The sequence below is a fragment of the Bombus flavifrons genome, chromosome 14 (genome assembly GCF_040668555.2).
Source record: "Bombus flavifrons isolate JBK064 chromosome 14, iyBomFlav1_principal, whole genome shotgun sequence".
Taxonomy (NCBI): Eukaryota; Metazoa; Arthropoda; class Insecta; order Hymenoptera; family Apidae; genus Bombus; species Bombus flavifrons.
This window is the reverse complement of record NC_138455.1, coordinates 4,382,748-4,407,001: the sequence shown is the minus strand read 5'-3', so window position 1 is coordinate 4,407,001 and position 24,254 is coordinate 4,382,748. Positions and strand designations below refer to the sequence as shown.

At 35.7% G+C, this 24,254-nt stretch overlaps 1 protein-coding gene and 1 long non-coding RNA gene across 6 annotated transcripts in view; one reads left to right on the top strand and one right to left on the bottom strand.

Moving 5' to 3' along the window:
- Positions 1 to 24,254, bottom strand: part of LOC138187084 (uncharacterized) — a 243,144-nt gene that overhangs the window by 2,672 nt on the left and 216,218 nt on the right. The gene's annotated exons all lie outside the window — the stretch shown is intronic.
- rho-5 (rhomboid-5) overlaps positions 1 to 24,254 on the top strand; it is a 284,621-nt gene that overhangs the window by 248,740 nt on the left and 11,627 nt on the right. For 4 of the 5 annotated variants that reach the window (XM_069127552.1, XM_069127550.1, XM_069127551.1 and 1 more), the window contains 4 exons: positions 417 to 506; positions 21,177 to 21,487; positions 21,953 to 22,039; positions 22,266 to 22,445. In XM_069127552.1, the coding sequence (XP_068983653.1) occupies positions 417 to 506; positions 21,177 to 21,487; positions 21,953 to 22,039; positions 22,266 to 22,445 (668 nt within the window). The remainder of the gene's footprint in view (positions 1 to 416; positions 507 to 21,176; positions 21,488 to 21,952; positions 22,040 to 22,265; positions 22,446 to 24,254) is intronic. The other variant, XM_069127553.1, reaches the window with a different exon arrangement.

The window sequence follows — 24,254 nt, the reverse complement described above, 5'->3', positions numbered from 1 at the left end:
GTTCACTTTTTGCGACATACAATTTCTGGTGTTCTGCGAAGATAAGAAAGTTTCATTCACGGTCCTCGCGAAACTGTGTCAACCGAAATATATCGAGCTTATTTTTTCCTCGACACCAGATAAAAATACAGAGCGTCGCGAATTCTCTTTATCGAACGTACGAAGGGATATGGTATCGATTGCGTTCCCTCAAAGGAACCACTTTGCTCTTCCGTTCCGCCGATTTTCATTAATGAATTCGTTTAATTGTATTTAATTTCCTTAATGAAAAGCGGAGTTTCTCTTTACTTGCTCGCAGAATTTTAATTAACACGCTTCCTCAAACCTTTATCCTTGGCTGGTCCTGTTAAAACCATTCGCGTAACTCTTTAGCGGATAACATTTCCTGTGGAAATAATAAGTGCTCTTTTATTTAGGGCGTTACATTGAGGAGATGGCAGCAACCAGTCAGACGAAAAGATTCTGTGGCCAGAATGACACTTTCGGGGCTTCATTACGTCGTCGAGGTGAGTTCTTTTTCATTTTCTTCATTACATTTTCCATCAGCAATGACAAACACACGCGAGAATATTCCAGTTCGAAACGGGTTAAAATTTTGAAACTCCCTCCATCTCTGCAAGTTTTATTCGTAATAAGTGGAATTTCTAAATAGCAATACACAAATTTTTTTCAACGAGGATTTCGAATTTCTGCTTTGCTACGGTGTCTTTTAGGAATGACTATAAATATGCTGCCTTAATTTAAAAATCTATATTTTAGCTTCAACTATGCATCAACGAAATTTTTGCAAGAAAATCAATAACACGGGTGATTCGTGTGGTCATCGTGTAATATTGACAACTGATCAACCTTGTCTAAATAGAACAAAAAAAAAAAAGAAAATGCCGAAAGAAATAGAGCGAGTTTTTAAAATTATCTTCTGTGCCTTCGTATATTCTTATATATTTTTGCTTATAAATCTTTTATAAATCTTTGGAAAAACCATGCATATAAATCATGGTTACGCGTTAATAGGAAAAGAGGAGCCTCCGTCGAGAAAAGAGATACATCGCGACGCACAGCGTCGGGAGAGTTTCCTCTAATAGGAAACGACATATCGAATCGCTCGCGTATTTCATTTCCTGTTATTACCAATGGGAATCATGGCAAACGAGTAAACCAGTTAATTCAGCGTTTCGTTATCATCAACCGACGCACTGTTCGGCCGCGAAACAGGACCAAGTTTCCTTCGAGGCAGGTTGTGTGTTTCAACGGAAGTCTGCGCGATCATTAAGCTAACGAGCTAACGGTAACCCTCTTCCGATTATCCCGGTTCTCGAACATCTTCTAACGCGTTGGATTGACTTTGATATCTGGCGAATTTGCACCAGTCAGTTGCTAATTTCGAAGGTGCGTTAATTACCGATCGTCGATCTACTTTTCATTCAAGAAATCTCGTTTACTTCCGCGTGAAATTTCATTTAACGCGATGTTTCACATTTTTACTATTCATTTTAGTCTTTTTCTCTCCCTCTCTCTTTTCTCTCTCTAACTCGCAGAGCAGTGAAATTTTTGATATGGATGGAAGCATCGCAGAATTTTCCCGTGGAATCTCGTTGAAAAGAGATTGCGAGTTTTCCAATTCAAAAAGGGATTTTTATCGATGGAATTCGATCGGAAGTGTTTGTATTGAAATTTTTGTATTCTTGAAAGTTGGACGAGATTGCGATAGAGCGAAAGTTTAGCCGGCGTGATTAAATTATAAAGTTGAATGTTTGATAAGCGTTCGTTACAACTTCAAGTTTTTTAATTAGTAAAAAATTGGACCACGATGATTTTCCTACCTCCGTTGATCGGTCGACGCGAAATTAAGGCCGAAAAAGTCAACGATCACAAGGTTTTACTTTCAGGAGGTAACGTTTAATTTCGCCGAGACTTTTCGTTCGGCTGGAACGATCATCTTTTCATCAGGAGTTTCGCTAAAAGTACACAACAAGTTTCTATTGAGTAGAACAATCTCGTTTCCCATAAGTTGCCGCTTGAATTCTCATCGTCGGGTACCGGCTGCCAACTTATTCCATATCTTCTTGCTTAATTAGTTTTTTGACTTTGTTTCGAATCCCACTTGTGATGTTTTCGCGAAGATATGAAAAGGTGTGCTTTTCTTCGAGTCGAATAAAAAATGCAACTGTGCGACTTTTTGAATTAGCAGCAGTGCCTAGTGTCGCAAATGTATTAGGAAAATGGAATTACAAAACAATCTGCCTAACCCCAATCTAAGAAATAGTAAAATGTCACGGTTAATAACATTATTGTAACTTTAATTCAAGTTTCTGTAACAACTCTATCGTTTTGATACAATCGTAACTTGATAGAGTTCTGTGGAACGAAAATTTGGAGGGAAATGTTCAACTTCCAGTCAACTGTTTCGTATGAAAGTCACCGATGAAACGAGCAGTTTGTAAATTATTTTCGAATAATTACTTTAACCTGTGATATTTTCGTGAAAGTTCCCTTAGGAAATCTAATATCAATTATTACCACTTTCAACTTTAATTATTAGACATTCTAATATTAATCATCAGCAACTGCAATATCTGTTTTTATCGAGATTAACGTTAATCGCCAGAAGTTCGAACGTTAATCATTAGCAATACTAACGCTAATCGTCAGCAATATCAATTAATCTCTTTAATAGTTCTTATAATAAATTTAATCCTTAACGATTCTAGAAGGAATCTTCAGCGATTTTCGCGTTTCTCATTAGCAATTTTAACGTTAATCGGAAGAAAACAGGGTACAGTGTCTTTGAAACTCGGAGATAGCTACCTCTGCTATTCTTTTCCTGTCTCATCGGCTTTTAAATTTGCTGTCTAGCAAGCAGATCTCATGTCTGACTTGCAAGGGAGAATGGCACTTATGTCGCTTTACACCGTGCTGTGAGCATAAGCTTCTGTGTACAAACCCCACGGAGAAGTTTGTCAAGAATGAACGACCAAAGAAAGTAGATTTAAACTAGAGGCAACGACAGCATGTAAAATCCTCTTTGACACTTTACTTCCTCGGTACCATCCACGTTTTTTCTCTTTCGTATCTTCTCGAAACTTACGATTGAAACGCTATGTAATCGTCTGTATAGACGATACAAACGAATAGATATTTCTCGTTACCTACAAAATCGATGTTTTCCGTGTTTGAACAAAGAAAGAAAACTTCACTTTTGCCCACTAAGAATTTCACAGAATTTTCAGAAATAATCAGAAAATGTTATCACTAAAAACTGTTGCAAAGAAAGAAGCTCCGCAAAGTTTCGTTTGTCTTGGCGATAATCCGGGCAGCAAGTTCCTTGCAGCGTTTTAATTAATGAAAAATTACCTTCCTTTTGTGTGAGCAAGGCTGTGCGAAGGTTTCAAACGATATACGTCGCTTGTCTTTTAATCATTAAGTAAATATATCTTTAGGAAATGTTTAATTACGAGACACACTTGAACTTTCGACTTTTTATTTATAGAGGACCATTGTATTTTAGGATTTTATTTAAAATTCTCGAGTTCTATCGTCATTCTGCTATTCATTTATAACTTTCCCTGGCTCGCAAATGTTTTGGAAATGCAACGACAAACAGAGCCCTGACCTAAATATTACGGAACACGTATAGAATCGTTGAGAATGAACGAGAAAAGGGTGTCAAATATATAAATCAGCTTTCTGAAGTACTTAGAAACTGTATGATAGGAAACGTGAAATTAGTTTGTTTAAAAATTATCCGGCAGCCGGCGAAAATATTATTATTGGTTATCGAGGTAAACCATATCCGCACAAAGTGTCCCATTACTTTAAGTCAGTTAATAATTCTTGTGATAATTTTATGCATATAATTCTTGGATTAAATTACTATAGAGTTATTAATTAAAATAATATAAAAGCAGAATTGACCGAAAGTAAAATATTGTTTCTCGTTTGCAATACAAATCTTGTAGCTTTTACGTACGTGATTCGCTACGACGTTTTCAGATCGGTTTCAAACTTTACTCGTACAATTATGATCTCGTATCTCGTTGCAATACTAACGAAACTTCAAAAGTTTTCTGTAAAAGATCTCTTCATATATACATGGAGTTGCTACAAAAAAATTAATTATCTTTTCGCAATCCTAACAAGATTTAATTCCATCTTTATCTTCATCCTCTTTCAACTTCACGATCAAACTGTTCGAACGCTACCACCTTATGTAAAACATCATCGATTCTTAGGTTTCTATTGTCGTTTCAATTTCTGAATTATAATTGAAATAAAACAGAATCCCTAGGTCTGGACTGAGGTATTAACTTGTCCACACTCCTGCACCGGTCGATAATGATAATTACTCGGCCAGCTATCGTTCTTCGAAGGCACATGTTCCACAAACATACGTAATTTATATGAACATGGACCAGCGACTCGCACGACCGAGAAAGAGAAATCGAACGAATAAATGGCGGCACGAGCTGAAATTATTGTTCCGCCCTATCCAATTATAATTCCAATTTTCGCGAGATTTGCGGTTAAACATGAGGGATCCACGCTATAGCTGCCTCGAGCTGTCGTCTACGTTGTTCTATCAGGGTAAAAATAAAAAAGAAAAAAGACGTGAAAATCGGGGTGGTAGGATAACGAAAACGTTTTCTATGGAAACGAATATTACTATATCACTAACAGAAAGATTCTCCAATAAAGTTCGTATACTTTGTACATTTTAGTGAAAATACAATCGAATAAAATAATTCAATGGAAATATAATTTCTACGATCTTCTAACATTTCAGTGTCAACGTAAAATAAAATAAGTATTCTTAATAAACGTTATTGTAGAGAAATAATGCTATTCCACAAAGATATTTATGAGGAGAATTCAATGCGATGAAGTTTCTTTGATCAATTCTTCAACAAATTATTTCTCTTTTCTTTCGAGACTTTTAATTACAATTAATTATAAGTTTGTGATAGCATTTTAGAAAATATATTTCTCCCAAAATTCCCTTTTATATCCTTTTCTACGGGTTTTCTAAGTATATATAGTATTATTTTGGGAAAATATGGTTAGACGAAAGGTTTGAAAATCTTCACAATTACAAGATATTACAAGATATTAATCTCTCACGTATATTATTAATAAAATTTAACGATGTAAAAAACATCTGAACGAAGTTTTAGAGAATTTTAACATCGAAAATGTTAATGGTCCAAAGAAAAGAATTTTTTATCCTGAATCTCGGATAGAATTATAGATTCTAATGAACTTATAATACATTTTTCCTAAGTAAAATCGGCTAAATTGAGGGTCGGTTATTAATTTGCCGTACAAAAGAAAAATCCTATTAAACGGGAACAAAACCGAATTTCTGGCTATAAAACAACGCCGCTGCGCCATGACTTGAACCGTTGACATAAAACAAATGAGTATATCATTAAAAGAAAAGTTTATTAAAAATAGAATTTCATCATTCATTTCTCGGATGTGTTCCGATTCCGAACGTATTCAGAGGATCTCTTTCAACAGACTCGTGTCTCTTCTTCCTTCAATCGACTCTTTCCAATACTTCTTCCCTAGTTTCAGTTTCTCTAGTTAGTATTATTTTACAAATATATCTTCAAAGAATAGGAAATATTTCAGCGGAATTAAAATGATATAAATCATAACAAGGTTCGTACAGATGTCATAGAGAGCATTTGTTATAAAACACTTTTGAACAAATATTCGTAAAGAAAATCGAACGTAATTAAGTTTACTCGATCAATTCTTTAACTAATTTGTATTTTCTTCTTTCGGAAATTTTTGTAAGTTTATCGTAATGTTTTAAAGAATATATTCCTTTTAAAATTTCCGTCCATTTGCACTTGCATGATTTTTATATGTTTATGGTATTATTCTGAATGAATACTTACAAAGAAGAGCAATTATTTCGTTACAGTTAGAATATCACGAATTATAATACGGATTGCATAAGTGTCGCAAAGAGTATGTGTAATCGACGATGTTTTCAATTCATCCTGGGAAAGAAAAAAGTGCATTTTACGCTGGGCAGAATCTTTTTTTTTGTCTTCGTTAAAAGTGAGATTCGTTCGATGTGACACCCTTCTCTTCGTCTTTCGAACCAGACGCGAGAGTGACGATTTAATGGAAGATATAATAGCTCGTCGACGACTCATAGAAATTACAGACGACTTTATTACACGCTGATGGCTTAATTGTTGTCGTATGAACTTTCATCTTGTAATACATTACCAGCTTACTCCACAAAGAAATATCATATTGCTGTTGTCACTTTTCAACAAGCACTGGAAATGTCTATTAAAAGAAGCAATGAGACTCAAATTAAAAAGCTACGAACAGATAAAAACTAAAATAAAATGCTGGGCGCGCCCCATTTTTGCTAATTGAGAAGAGTGCAAACGGGGAAATTGCGCGATACAATCGAGTCCACGTATGTAGAAATCTTGCATAATTACGAGATTATTGTTTGTCCGGGGCCATCCTGTTGCAGCGGCCTAAATAAATGTAGATTCGCCGTTGTAATTTCGACTAGAGAGGAAATTGATTCCAGACAGAATTCAGCTATTGTTCCTGCATTTGAATGCGCCCATTGTAGCGACGTTCTGTCTGTTCCCTTCGATCACGTACCTCCCAATGTCGCTCTTTATTACCTGTTCTTTGTTCTTGCCGCTTCCCCTCTCATAATGCTCGAACGCCGAACCTTAACGCAAATGTTTTATGAAGACAAAACAAAACAGAAAAAATGAAGGATTTTAGCTCGGGGCGCAATAAACGCTGGAACTTTGCGTACCATTCCTAATTTCGTCGAAATTCCGATTTTCCGATAGCGAAAGTGGTTTTCTCGAGGAAAGTATTTCTACTATGCTTGGCGAAAAGATTTTTATGGGAAGAATGTAGGACTACAAATAGAATTATAAGAATGTACATTTCAGTTTCATTTCAAACATTTCGTGAATTTTGTCCTCTTCTTAATCATTGAGGTAATTTTAACGCAAGATTGACTAAGAATTCTACTAATGAGAAAGGTCACGCGATGAGTTAAAGTTCTAAATGTGGATACAATTTCTTGAATTCGTCTACTCGACATGTTCAGTAACTTATTAAAAGTCACTGAATTTGCTACTATAGATGTCTAAGTAGAGAAAATGAGTCAAAAGGAATAACAGGACAAAAAATGCGGTTTTACGGAGCTATTTTGTCGAGAAACAGTACTTCGTTTGTCGATCAGTCTGAACAATAATTCATCTGAATAAGCAATTCCGAGAGAACGGCGGGAAATATTTATCAAGAGTCAGGAACGAGAAAGTCAGAGGTAAAAGAAAATAGGGAAATTGTTCCAAGATAAAGGAGAGAATGATCTCGCTTATGAAGCTGAAATTCATTAACATTTGCTTCTTTTGGTAATGGAATCTTATTTTTAAAATAAAAATGCAATCCTAACGCTGTGCATTAAAAACATTCGTTTCAAATTGTTGTTCAAAGAGAACTATTATTTTCATTTAGTATTGAATATAGAAATCTGTATTTTCTTTTTCTTTCAGTCGGTAAAAAGGAAAGTATAATCTTTCTTTGATCTTTTTCAATTATAAATATCCTTGCGAATGTAAAATAAGCGAACGAAGCAGTTTAAAAGTAACGTAAGGTTTTAAAAATTGTAGAAACGAAATGAGGCGAAAGCTGAAAAATAAAAATTCATGGAAACGAAACTAATCTTTCCAGTTCCTGGCTAACAATCAAAATCGAAAACGAATATACGACCAGTGTGTTTTATTTTTACCAATGATTTACAAACGCAAAAAATCATGCAACCCCCAAAAGAAGAAAGCTTCAAACGAATGACCAGTCGAAAAAGCAAAGTTTGACGAGTGTATCGGAAATAATTCGCGTGTACAACAATCGATTCGTGTTTCACAGATTGAAAAAAAAAGCGGAAGCGGAATGGAGGCGATTCTTGAGACAACAGGGAATAGGCAGTTTGGAGCGTTACTCTTTTCTAGGTCACGCGTAAAATATTCTAATGGACCTTTGCGTATACAAACGGCACACTTTTCTCGGCTTGAACAGTTCCGGCAAGAGAGAAAAAGAGAGAGAGAGAGAGAGAGAGAGAGAGAGAGAGAAAGGCGCGGCAGTCGTTGTCCGGCTTGTTCCAGGCAGTAGTCTAGAACTAAGTGGCAAGTTTTGAAATACGATTGACGGCAGTTTCTGTATAACTTTAGTAGACCAAACTTCCGGTGGACAATGTTCCCACACGGAAACGGGCTCGTATGCGCAACGCGTTTTCTCTGTTTGCCACGAAGAAACCTAAGTCGCCTAGCCTGTTGTTCTCACGCTAATATTTGAATTTTCTGCTAAACACCAAAGACACGGCGAAAGTTAGAATCAGTAGGAAACGGAAAAGTGGTGGTCAGTTAATGAATATGTCATAGAAAAGGGTGTAACGTGAAGTTTCGAAAGGGTCGAATGGTCGCTAATTCGTGCAACTGAAAATTCATGAAATTTTTTGTAGTAGTTACCATGTACGGTTATTACAAGTTAATAGAATTGAATTTTCATGGTTTTTTTAAATAACAGTTAGAATGTAGTTAATAGAAATTAATAAAATTGAAATTTCATGGGGCGCTTTTATAGTAAGTTGAATGTACCAAGAGAATTGAAATTTCATGGGGTGTTTCTATAGTAGGTTGAACTATATAGTTAATAGAATTGAAACGTAACGGGATTTTCTTATGGTAGGTACGGTGTACAGTAAAAAAAAATGGAATTTCTCGTGGTGCTTTATAGTAAGTACTATGTGCATTTGAGAGGAGTAGAATTTGACTATATTAAAGTGTTTTTTACGTATAGAACAATATAAGAATACAAGTCGACAGCAGAAAACCATTACGTTTCATTCCTAACTCCAATCAGAGTTACTCTATCGTGCACAGCGGCTCGCAAAATTATTCGAAATTACCACAGAATTTTTTATGGATAAATTTACGTACATTATACGAAACGGTTTGAAGTTTCGTTAGCGTTGTAATGAGACGCAACTACCGCAATTATAATGATAAAATTTGAAACGAACTCGAAAATGTGTATAGAAGTTATAAGACATTATGCCTTAAATTAGTCTCTCATTGGTATCTCATTAAGTATCGTAGCTTATTTATATAACGAATAATTGACTGTTCAAATACTATGACGATCTTTTCAAAGTGTATGCTTCCAATAAATATTTTACAACCTTTATATATATCTTCAGATCCGTTTCAATTTTGTGTGATAGCTTCACGAGTACCGTCTCGTTACAGTGCTAATGAAACTTCATTATGTTTCGTATAACAACGTATACATAAAAAGTGCCTGAAAATGTTCTAATTATAAGCAATTACTACATCCAAATAATTTGTCGATCTTAGCTGCAGATAAATCACACGGTTTAGAAGGAAATTTATAGTGAAGAAGAAAATGCCTTGGAATCGAACCAAAAAAGCGACTAGATGGAAGCAGGGCACACAAATATCCTATTCAATTTTCCGTGACACGATTACCAGCCACGTCACGCTGACGTTTCCCGATGTATCGCGAGAGAATATAATACTCGCGGGTCAGACAGCGAGCGCAACAAAGAGAGATAACTGCGATCAAATCGATCCGGTCAGACAGTTCGATTTCCCTGGTTGAGCGTCGCCGACGCGTGCACTCGTTATGAACGCTCGGCCAATTCTCCGTGTGTTTCGCAATAATGAAAGTATAAATATTCAGACAGAGGCGGAACGCTGTGGCGTAGCCCCAACGTCGAATCGATACAATTCATTACGATATCTCACGTTGATCCCGGTTACGCTCGATGCCACGCACGTAAATGCGTAGACGCGGAGCCGGAGATATCGGGCCGTGTCTATCGAGTCGCATGCACATGCATTTAAATTGCCGAAATTATAGTATCGGGGCGGGAAGCGGAATACGAGAGCGGATCGTTCGGATCTTACCCACGTTTCGGCAGGGAGAAACTGCCTGGCAAAATATTGAAATATTTTACACCGCGTGAAACATCCGATGGAACAACGCTTCCGCTTCGATTTTTCCGTGTAATTTGCGCTATGTCGATGAATATTGGTTTTAATAATTGGATTGGATGCCGGCTTCTACCTTTTTGGGGGCAGTTTCGGAAAGGAAATGCGCAGATTAGTTATCGGATTGTGTGATTAAGCGCTAAGTGATGAAATAACACGTGGAAGATTTGTGAAAATCCGGGCTTACTGATAAATAGTAGATCTGAATGACTTGTGGCTCTCTCAGAAATGAATCATCACTCAGAACTGAACTCAGAAATGAATCAGAACTAATCGTCTTGGCTCTTTGTGAACTTTTTAATTTCATCGCATAGGTATACGATTAACGTTTAACATTCGAGAAACAGATGACTTCTATAAGTTTTCTTATCCCAGGAAGATGATATAAGTAGTAGTAGACTAGATATAGAATAAGATTTATAAAAACGATATTTCTTTTGTGGTATAATACTTATGATTATATTCTTGAATTTATACAATTGATCAATGTAACTTCTGTATTGTTTTGTCAAAGTAGAAACAATTTACTATATTAGAAGATATATGTATCTATCTTTGATAGAAAAAGATCTCTGGTATCAGAAGAAAATAAAAATATATATATAGATTATCATAGTTCTGTGAATACTACAATTTTTCAACGTATTTTTAAGAACAAAAATTATGCTGGTTGGTCGAGTAACCAAAGGTTTCTCATTAAGCTGAACCCGAAATCTTCACGACTTTTGCTCTCCATCCGCGCCTATGATTTTTTAAAAATCTGGAAATATTCCGCATGCGTTTCCAAACTTTTCAAAATGGATGAATTTATTTTAGTTGCTGCATATAAAACGTCCCGTTTTTTTACAGTAAATGTTTAAAAAAATACTCGAGAACGTATATTTCTGATTCAAATAATTCCTACGTAATTTTATTCTACTCTCGTCGATGATTTTCGTCGCTGATTTATAAAAAACTGATTATCATCAATTCCGATGGAATATAGACGTTCTTCGAAAAATTTTACAATATGCTGTTCGCTATATCTTTTTTAAATAACGCACAATTGTAAAATAGCCAATGCAATAGCATTCACCTGTCTATTATACAAACTACTAATAATGAACGAAATTTTACAAGACACGTTGTTACAAATTATCTATTTAATAGTAATTTAATATTAAAACCACTTGCGATTAATGTTTAACATTTGACCAAAACAATTCGAGAATGCAAATTATGAAAAATACATAATACAACATTTCGAAGTTTCTAGCAATATTCGTTCGTACATCTACAACATTTCTATAAAAATTTATATACGGTAGTTTCCTTGTTAGCGCATTCACGTGCAAATCTCAAATTTTGAAAACAAAAAACACACGCACATTTTGATATGCATCGACGAACATTTCCAGCAAAAATCCCATCGATTCTGAACGGAAGTGACACGAGCTTCCGAGCATCTTTTTGCCAAACTCCGACCACGAGCAACAGAATTACAAATATCCTGGAACCACCATGGATCCCTCGATCGAACGTCGATCCGAGTGAAACTTAGAAGAATCGTTGCCTCTCGATAAGGGCGACGATAAATCAACATTATCCATGCAAAATCGTGATACATTTATCCCGGATATTTCCAAGAAAATCGCATTCGAAGCAAGTAGGGAAACCAAGCAGCGCTCATAACGTTGGCTTGTGATTAAGGTAACGCCGATGTTAGTTAATAACGGGTTTATTAGGTTCTCGCTAATAAATGGTCCCGTGGTCTCCTTATTACATCGCTGCGAACCCGGGTGCGCGATATAAATTTTAATAAAAACTCGCGTTATATCCAGCTACTATATCCTTCTTTGTGTCCGTATGTTTGCATACCAGTGCATGCAATACACACAAATTCTCGCGCATGTACACGCATAAGCCGTGCAACATGGGCTGGCGCACATTGCGATACGTAGAGTGCAATTAATTCGTTTGCCTTCAGAAAACGCATAAAGAGCAGGTCAGCGTTTTGGTTACCTGGATGATCCGCTTGCAGGTTTAAGACACTTAATTGAACCGTTCCTGTCTGATGCAGAGAAAACGGTCAACCTTTATTATGAAAACGTGTTTTTGTTGCACCACTGATTGGAATTGAGCGCAGAGATGACATTTATGAAACGTTGCGTAACGGAGTTTCACGTGTTTCCTGCGAACGAGGTTGTGATTATTGGAGAATCATAGGCAGACAATTGTAACACCTTACCGAAGATTTTATTTTGTGGATAAAAGTGAATGATGGAAGTTAATTCTGAGTTCTTTTTGGTTAATCCTTAGAGTTATTAAAGTGTTATTAATAGCTGTCAGAGAAGATGGTAGAAAACGAAAAAGATGGTTCGTCGTCTTTCGTGCATTCCTATGTGATTTATATTAATTAATATTTTGATACAGGTATTAAGAAGGATATAATAAATATGATTGTTGTACATAGAACAGCATATACTTACGCATACACTTAAACAGTATATAAAACAACAGTGCTTAAGCGTATGTTGTCATTTATCTGGTTATCAAAAATACGAAAATTGTTTGATTTGGTGGGTCAATATCAACACAATCTTATTACAATTTCTATTTGAAAGATATGTTTTGGGCATTAGACTATCAAAAGTCTTTATCAATGGCTGTACAAATATCAAAATTAAGCTATTACAATAAAAAGAAATTAATATATAGGCTTAATAAATTGTTTCTGCAATACTTATCCTGAACTGTTAAACGTGTGAAATATGAGTATTTGAACTTGTACAACGTGCAACAGCAAACATTAATTTATCAAAAATCTTTAACAAATATCAAAATTAATGTAATATAACACAGAAAAATTCCTAATAAGTGGATGCTAAAATATTTATCGTAAACTGTCAAAGACGGGAGAGGAGAATCAACAAACTTGTATAGCGCACAGTGCAAAGAGAATATAAACCGAATACACTCAATTAACAAGCAAATTCATTGCATTGATCATGTCGCGTGAAAAGGTGCATTTTCAAAGCAACAAATCGTCGAACTGGGGAAAGGTCGTGTCTCGAAGGAGCGAACAAACGAAACTAAAAGCCGTGCCCCGTCATAAATTTCTCACGGCGCAGTTATATTTGGGCCACGCTAATTTTTCGTCCTATTCCCCATTGGTTGAATGCCGCGGATTTATTCCCGCGGAAGTTGTGAAGGATGTCGGCTTAAGAAATAAATTTAAGGCACCACTGGGTGCAGTAGGGCGCGCCCTGCTTCGGCTGAACTTTATTCCAAACTTCTCAAAAAGAGCAGAAAAAAAGGAAGGACATCGTTTTCCTTTTTTTCCTCCTCTATCCTTTGCCTCGCGACTGGTTTTGTTTTATATCTAACAGTTCGTTTAACTCGAAATTCGTCGTTACGAACTCTGCTCGTTGATCTCCAGCAATTTCATAGTATGTCCTGTGAGTTATCGCAGCGCTTTGAAACCGCTAATCTCCTTTATAATAGCCAAATTACGCGTGGATCTTTTAAAGTGAATAATCTGCCATAAAATCTTCGTTGCAAATCGTTTTTACGAAGAATCTATAGAACTTTTCACCATTGATATTTCCTATACGTATTCATCTGTGCTTTAATAATGTTGACGAACTTCTTTAAATAGAATTTATTCGAAATAGACTGTGGTGTAAAGCGTCGAATGTAAAGTCGATTTTGGCCGAAGATTTCTAACTGGAATACATTTAGCTATCAAAAATAAGAGAATCGCAGAAAAAGATCACTAATCGGGAAAGGGCGTCTCTTTGAAATTGCACCATCACGTTTTTCGTCTTTCTCGAACCATTCACGGATTAAAAGGATAAAAGAAGATAAAGGTTTTGAATTAATTCTGGTAGAAGTACGTGAGTCTGGTATCGACACATGCACTGAAGATGTATTCAAAATTTGCGCACCGTAGAATTTTTAGAAAACACTCTGGTTCACCCTGACCTGGTGAATTTGAATTTAGAAATTATTGGTTTCGGCGAAACTGCATATTTCTTCGCCATGAAACGATCAGTATCAGGGGCACGAGATAGATCAGGCCATTAGACTCGGCAAATATCCAAGGAGAGGTGCTCTAAAATGTCAATAATCGCGAGGGTATACCGTAGTTTCACGAAAACTCCATTGTTTTCCCAAATTCTCGATCGTTCGAGTTTCGTCGCGAAACTTATACCATCGTTAAATCGTCGCCAAGCGATACTGGAAAGGAACGTGTTCCGGAAATAAAATTATATTGGTGCACTAGCGTTCTATACCTTTATTCCCTCGAGGTAGAAATGGAAAGATACATAGTGCAATATCGAACGATATCAATTATTATCAGCACTATTATTATTTCGTTATTAATCAGTCGGCAGTAACTTGAAGCAACTTGTCCGGGAATTTTGATGATAACGCATTTAATTTCACCTGTTGTGAAAATAGATAGAGTGAAAATAGAGATGTATGGCAAGCTTTTGGCACGTTGTTAAAGATACAATTAATTTAAAAAGAGCAAACAGTATATTGCTTTGTTATCCGACATGTCATTTTATTCAAATACAATTTTTCGGATATTATGGTGTTTCGTGCTACTTTCGTTTACACTGGAGAAGTATGGTCAAACAAAGTTCCAATCTAACGAGTTTTTGGGAGACACGAGCAAAGTATACCGTTGTAGTACGTATATAGTTATAAAACAAACGTTTCCTGATGTAGATATACGGAACACGTAGATTATACAGAGTTTAACAATAGATCTAGCTAGCCTACAGAACGCTTTCCGAAGCGGTATTGTATAATTGAAAGCAAACACGGCCGAACGATCAATAGAGTAATTAAACTGCGAAATGAATAATTAGCTATGTGCTGTATTACGGCTAGCTTACACAACATTTTGGAATTTCTAAAACGCTTGCTTGTTACTCGAGCGTTTATAAAAATCATGTTAACAACGGTGATTTTCGATAATCTTATTTATTTTTTAGAATTCGAATTTTGTAAATAGGAATTCTCCGTCGTAAGTCGTTTTAGCTTTGTTACTAACTTACTTTGTATTTAGAATTTCGTTAAAAATATTTTAGTAGAAATTTCCTTTTCTCAAACTCGAAAGCCATTTTCTTGAAATTCTCAACTGTCAGAAATAGAATATTAGTTAAGAATATAGACGGATCAATAAAACGCCAATGTAATTTTTACAATTAGGGAACAATACTTAATTAGTTTTTTCCTCTTTTTCTCTAATAACAAGAAAAATAAGTTATTCTTAAACAAATATGACACGTTTGTACATCGAAAGGCACGAAGGATACGCCGTTATGAAAATTTTATGATGCTCGAGCGTTCTGCCCAGAGAAAACACTAAAGTAGGTGGAATTTTTAAAAAGTTGCTGATTCAGCAGAACGATGTTCCCTATTAACTTTTCACAGACCGTAGAAGTTAATATGAACGCGTTCGTACAACAATCGACGACTACTGGAGAGTGTATATAGGTGTGTTACAGCTTAGAGGCTTGTTTAACCATTTATTAAAAAGTCTGCTGGCTACGTGTTTCAGTGGACGTCGTCCGGCCTTTTCATTCCACCAGTAAGCAATTTATTATCTGGCCGCTCATTTAAATTCGAACTTTTTAAAATTCGTGTTTTTGTCCGGAGTAATACCATTTCCTGTGTTAGATTGTGCTAGATTGTACAATGTTGTTGCTTTAATTGTTGTTTCGAACCGGATGACATTAATTAATTTGACAAATTTGTGAGTAAAATTGGTCTCTTACAGAAATATCCGTATGCTTTTAAACATCAAAACAAAGCGTACAATATTACCATATGCCATACAATCTTTGAAAACTCATAACAAAATTCTTTAAATACAAACGTATGCATCGTTTTCTCTATTTATTCTATTGTGTCTGCAATTTTCCATTGAACTCAAATTGTCAAATGTTTTATGATTGGAAATTAGGAATTAGATTGGAAATTATACAACAATTTATTATTTGCATATTCCTAATATAATGTAATATCAGCATATATATATTATTAAATAGCGAATGAACTATTCTATAATAGCAATTTAATATTAATTTAACATTAATCTAATATTAATTTAATATTAGCTTCAAACCTGTTTCTGTTCTACTATATTAAATATAATTGTAATTTGACAGCCTCTGAGAAATAAATTAGATACCGAAGAAGCAGATTTATAATTAAAATTAAAGAAAGGTATCTTCGATAATTTGCTGATTGAAAAATCAGATATTTCACATTCTATTCGTTGATTTGGTAAAATAAAGCAGCAAGATAAATGATATTTGTCGTTCTTTGATAAGCTAGGATAGTATTCAAGGCAACACTTTTTTTTATTATCCGATAACAAATGAGGAATAGACAGTTAAAAATAATGAAATGAAGAAAACACAAGGTTCACTATTTGTGAGGTCACGCTGAAGCTTCGAATTTACAACTGAAGCGATGCAATAATACGTCTCCATAAACAAGGATTTGCATTGCAATACAATCGTTTCATCCACGACAAATTCCAGAGAACTTACTGCAGCTAAAATTTATTCGACAACGTTACAAATACAAAACGTCATACTGACTCCGGTTTACTTTTTAGATTATAAATTCCATAGCTATTGTAGATTTTAACGAGAAAAAATACAGTCTCGTTTCAGCTGTCAAATCTTTTTGATGTAAAATTCTACGACCCTTTTGAAACAACATATTCCAAAATAATTTTTACGCACGTTGCTGGTTATGCTTGAAAAGCGTCTCTTTTCTATTATATCGTTAACAAAATAGGTTCACTGTTAAATTTTTCAGAAGTCAAAAGATCAATGAAAAGCGGATCAATTCGACGACTGAGGGGTTCAATTGAAACCCAACGTAAATTTTATAACGACCAGAATCTACATTCATCAAATTGAAACTACGATCTCTACCACTCGTTATTTCGCTTTAGAGTAAAAAGTTAATAAAACAAAACCAAATAAAGAAGAGAGCAGAAATGAAATACACACCGATCGGATATTTATTTCAGCCAACGAAACGGACTAATAAACGAAAGCTCTGGTTTTTTTCGCGGGGGGTGCGTGTCCTTTGGATATACGGCATCTGCTTAATTGCGAGCAAGAACCGACCGATAGGGCAATTAACGGTCCGGGGACAGCCGCGATCACGACAATATAAAATCCCATCAGATGGGCTCGATACGGTGCGATAAACATGGAGAATGTTAATTCCGGCATGTCGGGCACGAAATTAAATTCCATTCGATTTTACAGCCTTTTCCATTCGATCAGATTCCACCGTTCTCCCATGTTTGTCGATGTTACGTAAATTCTGGCTCCTTTCGTTCGCCACTCTGTCCCTTGTATTTTTCCTCCCCGTCCATCCACCCACTCACTCGTATTAGCTTGTTCACGTTGCAGTGTTTGTTTGTCGTTTAAGTTTGTTGATTACTCTGCCGATGTGTTCGGTCTTCTCCTCGTCCCAACTGGAATTTCGCGACCAGGACGAATTCCTGATTACGAAGTTGAACTCCAGTTGTCTGTTAATGTTAAATTCCAATTCACTCGTGAACGACGCTTTTGCGTTTTCTTTTTTGTTTTTTATTATCCGTTTTATTTAAAGAGCAGCAAGGGGATCTCGAAGTGGAACTGCAGGAGATTAAAAAGTTGCAGGTTTCATGGAAATCTAGTTAGTAATTAATGGCTTTGTTGGTAAATTACTTATTTTAATAGCTTTTCTCTACTGTGTTTAAAATCCCATAAACGTTTTAAGGTAATTAGTGACCACGATAAGAATCATTGGCGAGATAGAACGTATCTATAATAGGTTGTGTAAACGACTACCTGTCAGAAAATCTTTTGCCGAAGTCTTCTTTCTGTGGCATTGATTAGTTGAGCAGATTAAAGTTAAATCATGCCTTTTAATATTGCATTTAGGTAATATTACATTCGGGTGATTAAGATATGTTCGATAAAGCATAGTATGCCGCAAGTGTCGCAGACATTGTCTTTAACCTTGTACTAGTTTTTATGTCTTCATATATTTTTAATATAACGTAATATCATATAATATAGTATTTGCATATTTTTAATATAATGCCAGCATATTAGTATTATTATACACAACCATTCTACAACATTAATTTAATACTAACTCCGAACCTTTCTCTATTCTGTGATATTAAATATACAGGGTGGTTGGTAACTGGTGGTACAAGCGGAAAGGTGGTGACTCTACGCAAAAAAAGTCGAAAATATAGAATAAAAATTTTTCGTTTGAGGCTTTGTTTTCGAGAAAATCGACTTTGAATTTTCGCTCGGTACGCGTGCGGTATGTTATAACGGATCTCATTGTAGATCGTTGTCTCGATGGAAAAAATAAAAAAAAATTAAAAAAAAAATTTTTATTCTATATTTTCGACTTCTTTTTTCGCGTAGAATCAGCCCCTTTCCGCTTGTACCACCAGTTACCAACCACTCTGTATATCAATTACAATTTCGTAACTGTTGAGAAATAAATTAAATATTAACAGCTTTCGTCTGACAGTATTGAATTTCCTCGTATTTTCTATTTGAGCTGTTGGTCGCTAAGTGTTCAATGAGAATAAAAACTTAGTTGTTAATGAGCCATGGGAAACAATGGTCGCTGTATAACTAATTAGCAAAGTTTGCTCTAGATTCCTCTAAATGTGGGACAAAAACTGCACGTACATGAAAAGTAGATGATAACCTGGTATCCTGTATCTCATCTGCGAGTGTAACTATGCAGGTAATCGAGCAGCAACTAGGAAAATAAAATTGGAAAAGGGGAAAATAAACGGATGGGGTGAAAGAAACAAAGGACTATCAATTATACCGAGTGTGTTTCGTGCTGTGGGGAATTTCATTTTTGAGGTCGTGGCAGGCTGGATTTTAATTGGAATAACGCCGCTCGCTCGGCAATAATTCATATTAATTCCTGGACCTTAATAACCAGAGGTCCGTTGGTCGGCCTGCCGAACTGATGATATTGGATTACACCATTGATTCGTCATTAATATCGATCACCCTTGTTCCGCACGCGACACGCTTAATGAGTATTCACTAGAAGCGTCCGTTGTTCCACGATCACGTAATTAAACACAGATCTACATAATGCTATAGAAATGCTTGGAAATGCTTGTTTTACTAGGAGAACGCAGGATAGAAAAACGGCTAACCATTTGCACGGTATACCCGATGTTCTTTTTCGAAATATCATTTGTTTTAGCTATTCGTTAAACCCTCGAATCTCTAAATGATGAGAAAATGCGCTTTTTAGACAGGTGTAGGATTGATTCAATCTGAAGCTTGGAATTATTGTTAGCTGCGATTTTGTCTCTGGAAATGTTGTACGATCTGACTTGATGATTTACGCTGTATTTTATAAATGTTATAACCGATGCTTTAAAAAGTCCAAAATGCTGGTAAAATATGGAATATTATAAACCAGCGACGACTAGAGCGTAACTCGGATGAAACAAATTAAGGTACAAGGAATAAGACGAAGTTTTATAACGCAGTAAATAATACAAGCTTTTATTCGTGTATTTTAGGAACTTCTAAAAAGCCATCCTCGTAAATCTATAAAATCTCTATGAAAAGTTACAAGAATTGGTTATCTTGGCCACTCTGGTAATTCTACTGTTAAATTAATAACCGAATGAATATAAAGTTACCAAATTCATTTTGTACGTTCTTACCTGACCAAACATTCGACAGGAAATTCCGCGAAACCAAACACTCCGACTTCCGTCGTTTCATAAAAACATCCATCATCAGAAAAATCAACGTGGAGTGGTCCAGAAGGTGTAACTAGGGAGAGTGGAAGCACGTGCAGATAGCTAAAGTGTTAGCCGAAAGTAGCGGGAGGAGGTTGAAACCGCCACGGTCGATCGAGCCGAACGCGTGAAAGAAACGACACACCGTCACGACAGATCGTTAACTTTGATAAAACATCGCCAGATGCTCTGTGAGAAGCAATTAAAATCCTAGATGCTAGGAGTGGAGAGATACAGTGGCAGCGAGAAGAAAGAAATGGAAAATGCGCGAACTAAAGAGATTTCACGAGGAAACGTAATCAACGTGTGGTAGCTATTAGGCATTGCGGTTCGTCGGATTAACGTACGAGGTGCGACGTGTTTTCTGATATGAATAATTGCACGATTAATTACATAAAATAATTCCCTGGATCGTTATCGGTCGCCGTAAAATAGCATTAAACCGACCCCAATCAATTGGAACGGTATTGTACCATTGTTAACGGACGCGCCACAGCCTCCAGTTTAATATTAATGAATGACGTTGCGCTCCTCGAAATTAGCAGACCGCCTCTATCCCCGTAACGGTATCATAGATACACAGAATAGGTTTCTAACGGATGGCTGGGAAAACTCGGTGTTCGTATCTCGTGGTCTGCTCACTGCGAAATCGTGAGTTTCTACCTGGTTACAGAACACTAAGTAAAGGCGATAGTGTAATGTGTGGTGAAACGTTATCTACGATAGTCTATCGACGGTAATTACATATTTGCGTATTACTACATCGGTTTTCGAAGGATTGGTATTTCGAAGATAGATAATTTAATGTATGTAAACTCATTCATAAGAATTAGAACACCTGATGGGATCGTATTAAAGGCGATAATTGACCCAAATTAGCAGGCAAACGATTAATTGGTTAGAGTATTGTGTTTATGCGAGATAACGTTTCTATATTAAACAGGCAGGGAAGATTTATGAAAGGCATTTTCATGTCTACACAATTAGGACAATTAGGTGTTGTCTTTCATATTTAAACCTTGTTAAACAAATTTGCAAGTTCGTGAAAAATTTGAATTTTGGTTTATTGCGGAGATGGAAATTCCATGCTAAATACATTTTTCATATATTTCCTCTCTTTCATACAGATAGCAAATATTAAAAGCTCCAGTACTAAACGATGCAACATCATTTCCCATTTTAAATTCTCAATTATAACAATTGAATTCTAGATATAAAAATATCGTTTGAGATACACTTAAGGGAGGCGGGAAGTTAAACAGAAATATCATCGAGAGATCGGCGTTTTGTTGTAGTCGTTGAGAAGACAACGGCGAGAAGGATCGCAAGTCAGACCCGAGTCACGAAGCTTCCCACCGAGCGTAATTGACTACATGTCGAGGTCAGAGGCGGCGACGTCCCCGGAAAGCGGCCAGGATGAAGAGGAGTCCTTCTTCGACAGGCCACCGCCACCCCCGCCGCCGCCTCCGCCACCGCCTTCGCAACAATCGCAGTCTCAAATCGAACAGGGGCTCGGTGGTTTAGTGAAAGACGACGAAGACAGTGCAAAAGTCGCCGATCTACTTGAATCTGCGGGCGACAGAGAAACATCCGAGGAATTGGTTAGGTGAGCATACCTTTTAGAATACTTTTAACGTTACAACTACGAAAGCTATAAGTTGCTTCTCCTGATATTTCTCTCAAGTATGCTTTCTATACGTGACCACAATATAGATTAGATCAAATTAAAGTTAAGTCACTTAATTTTGGGAAAGTTAGACTTTTTACTGTTCTAATACATGGTATTTGTGAATGGGAATTAGTAATAAGGGTCAAGTTACTTAATTTTACTTTTACTGTTTTACTGTTTTAAATACATAGTGATTACAAGTGGGAATTGTTGATAAAAATTAAGTCACTTCATTTTGGGAAATTTAGGCTCTTAAGGTATTTTAAACACACGATGACTGCCAGTGGGAATTGATAATAACAATGAAATTACTCAATTTTTAAAGATTTAAACTATTTTACGATTTTAAATAAATAATGGATACAAATGGAAATTGATAAAAATTTTATGACGATTTCGTAGGTTTGCCTCGCAGAAGGATGACAGGACGTCGGTGGATGGACAGGTCAGAAGAGCTCGCCACATTTCGAGGGACCATTACATTTCAAGGTAAGGAAAATCTTCGTTTTACGGTACATTAGAAAAACTGAAAGATTTTTGACATTCTCATACATTCTTCGACGTGTATCGTGACGAATGAAATTTATATAAAATTTATAACAAAAAGAAAGATCGATCGGGAAGTTCGTGTTTGATCCTTGACTTTGGATAAGGGATAAAAATATCCAACGTCGAGTGTAAACTGTCATGATCTACAACAAGAAAGAGATTACAGAAAAACGAGTTGGGGCAGGTCGAGGTTGGGTTTGAGTTCGATGATACCGCCGGACGAGGGAGTGACGCTTAGAAGGGATTTGACCGGTGCTACGAGAATTTCACCGAGTACCATCGACCGAATATTCGACAACAGTAACAGACGACAGTATGGCATGGGTATCGTTGGAAGATTTTTGGGGTAAGTTTCCAAATATCCGTTGTCCTATAAATTTAACACCTTGGAAACAAATATACCTGTATTTGGTACAACACACGAGTTTTGTTTGTATTATTAAATAATTATTTTAATTTCCGTACGAAAATGCAACAGGATAACATGAAAATGAATCAAATGTAACGAAACTCCTCTTCGTATTTGCAAACGTAGCATGAAATTACTTGAAGCAAAATAAATTTACAAGCTTTTTATTAAACGATTGTTTCGTTATCCGTGCAAAAATGCCGATGGCTGAAAACTGATGAAACACTGCTTTTATAAGATCAGTGATTAATAAATAAAAGTTCTATTTTTACAATTCGTTATTTTTCGGAATAAAATTTCTATCTTCATTTATCCTCTAAAATATAGGAGACAGACTCAATCTGAATTCTGTTTAGGAGAATAGAAAAATACAAAACTTGTTTTTAATGCAAAGATAAATTGGAATGTGGACACAATAACTAGACGACCTAAATTTTCAGAGACTAAACAACACTGCTCTCTAGTGTTTATAAGCCACTATTTATAGAAAAATATTCATCCTATTTCATGATATATCAATATACGCTACTAACTTTGAAATAAAATAAAATTCAAATAAAACACCGGAATAAGGCTAGAAAAAGTCCAAAATTTAGATGAAATACACAGAAAGCGCGCATTTGATAACGCACTTTGTTTCAAATTGATATTTCATTCCATTCCTAAGATATGAGACTTCACAAAGTGCAACCATTTAGACTTTAACGTATATAGGTGCGAAGGTTATGTATGAATGGGGCTGATGTCGCCGTGACCTACATTTTTTCCTGGAAATGCGTAGTAATAGTAAGAAGACGAAGAGTCAGCGTCTGTCACTGACCATCGCAAGTGTTGCGAGCTTGCATTAGGTTAACACGTACGTGCGAAGAAGAGTTCCGAGTGTGCGAGTGAGGCGATTGAGTAAATTGTCAAAAAATTACGATCGTCTTTATACGACGATATCTCAGCAAGGACGCGTTCGATCCTAACGAGACAAGAAGTACTTTCAAAGGGAAGATTCGCCCTCTTTAACGACTTCAAATTGATTAAATAGATATCATTAATTTCGTAATAATAATAAGATAAACTTGTAGTAATTTTAGTACAACTTTTATGTATGGTTAAGGAGGAAATTTGATTAATGCGAAGGTATTGATTATAATAATTAATTAAATGTATGTGTAATTTGTTAGATCCATGATTTTATTAAAACAACGCGGTACTGTTAATAATTTATAATTAATAAATAATTATAACTCTGCTGGACAAGCTCTGCCGATTTTTAAATTAAAATTTACACAAAGAAACATGTCTATTGGAAATATTTTGTAGCTTGTAAATAATACGTCGTATAAGTACTCGGCAAATACTTCGTTGAACATTAAACTGCGTAAACTTATGAAAATATTTCATCATATAGATTACGTACCGATATTTTCTCGTTAAATTTGATAATTTGGTGTGTGGTAGTGTTTTATTGTATTTATTCGCAATATGGACGGCGTATTAACATCACTCAGCTAAAAATAGAGTTAGCAAAAAATACAGTGAATAGTAAACCGCGCGTTTCGTATTAGTTTGCTGTTTTGTGTCTACACGTTTATCAGATATCGGTTTGCCGTTGTATGTTGATGCGGTTGTTATTCCACATCGACGAAGAGATTGATTTCGAAACGGTCAATAAATGAATTTCCATGCGAATAATTTCATTGGCCTATATTTTCGACAAACCTGGTAAAAATTCACGTCCGATGACAATTTATTACG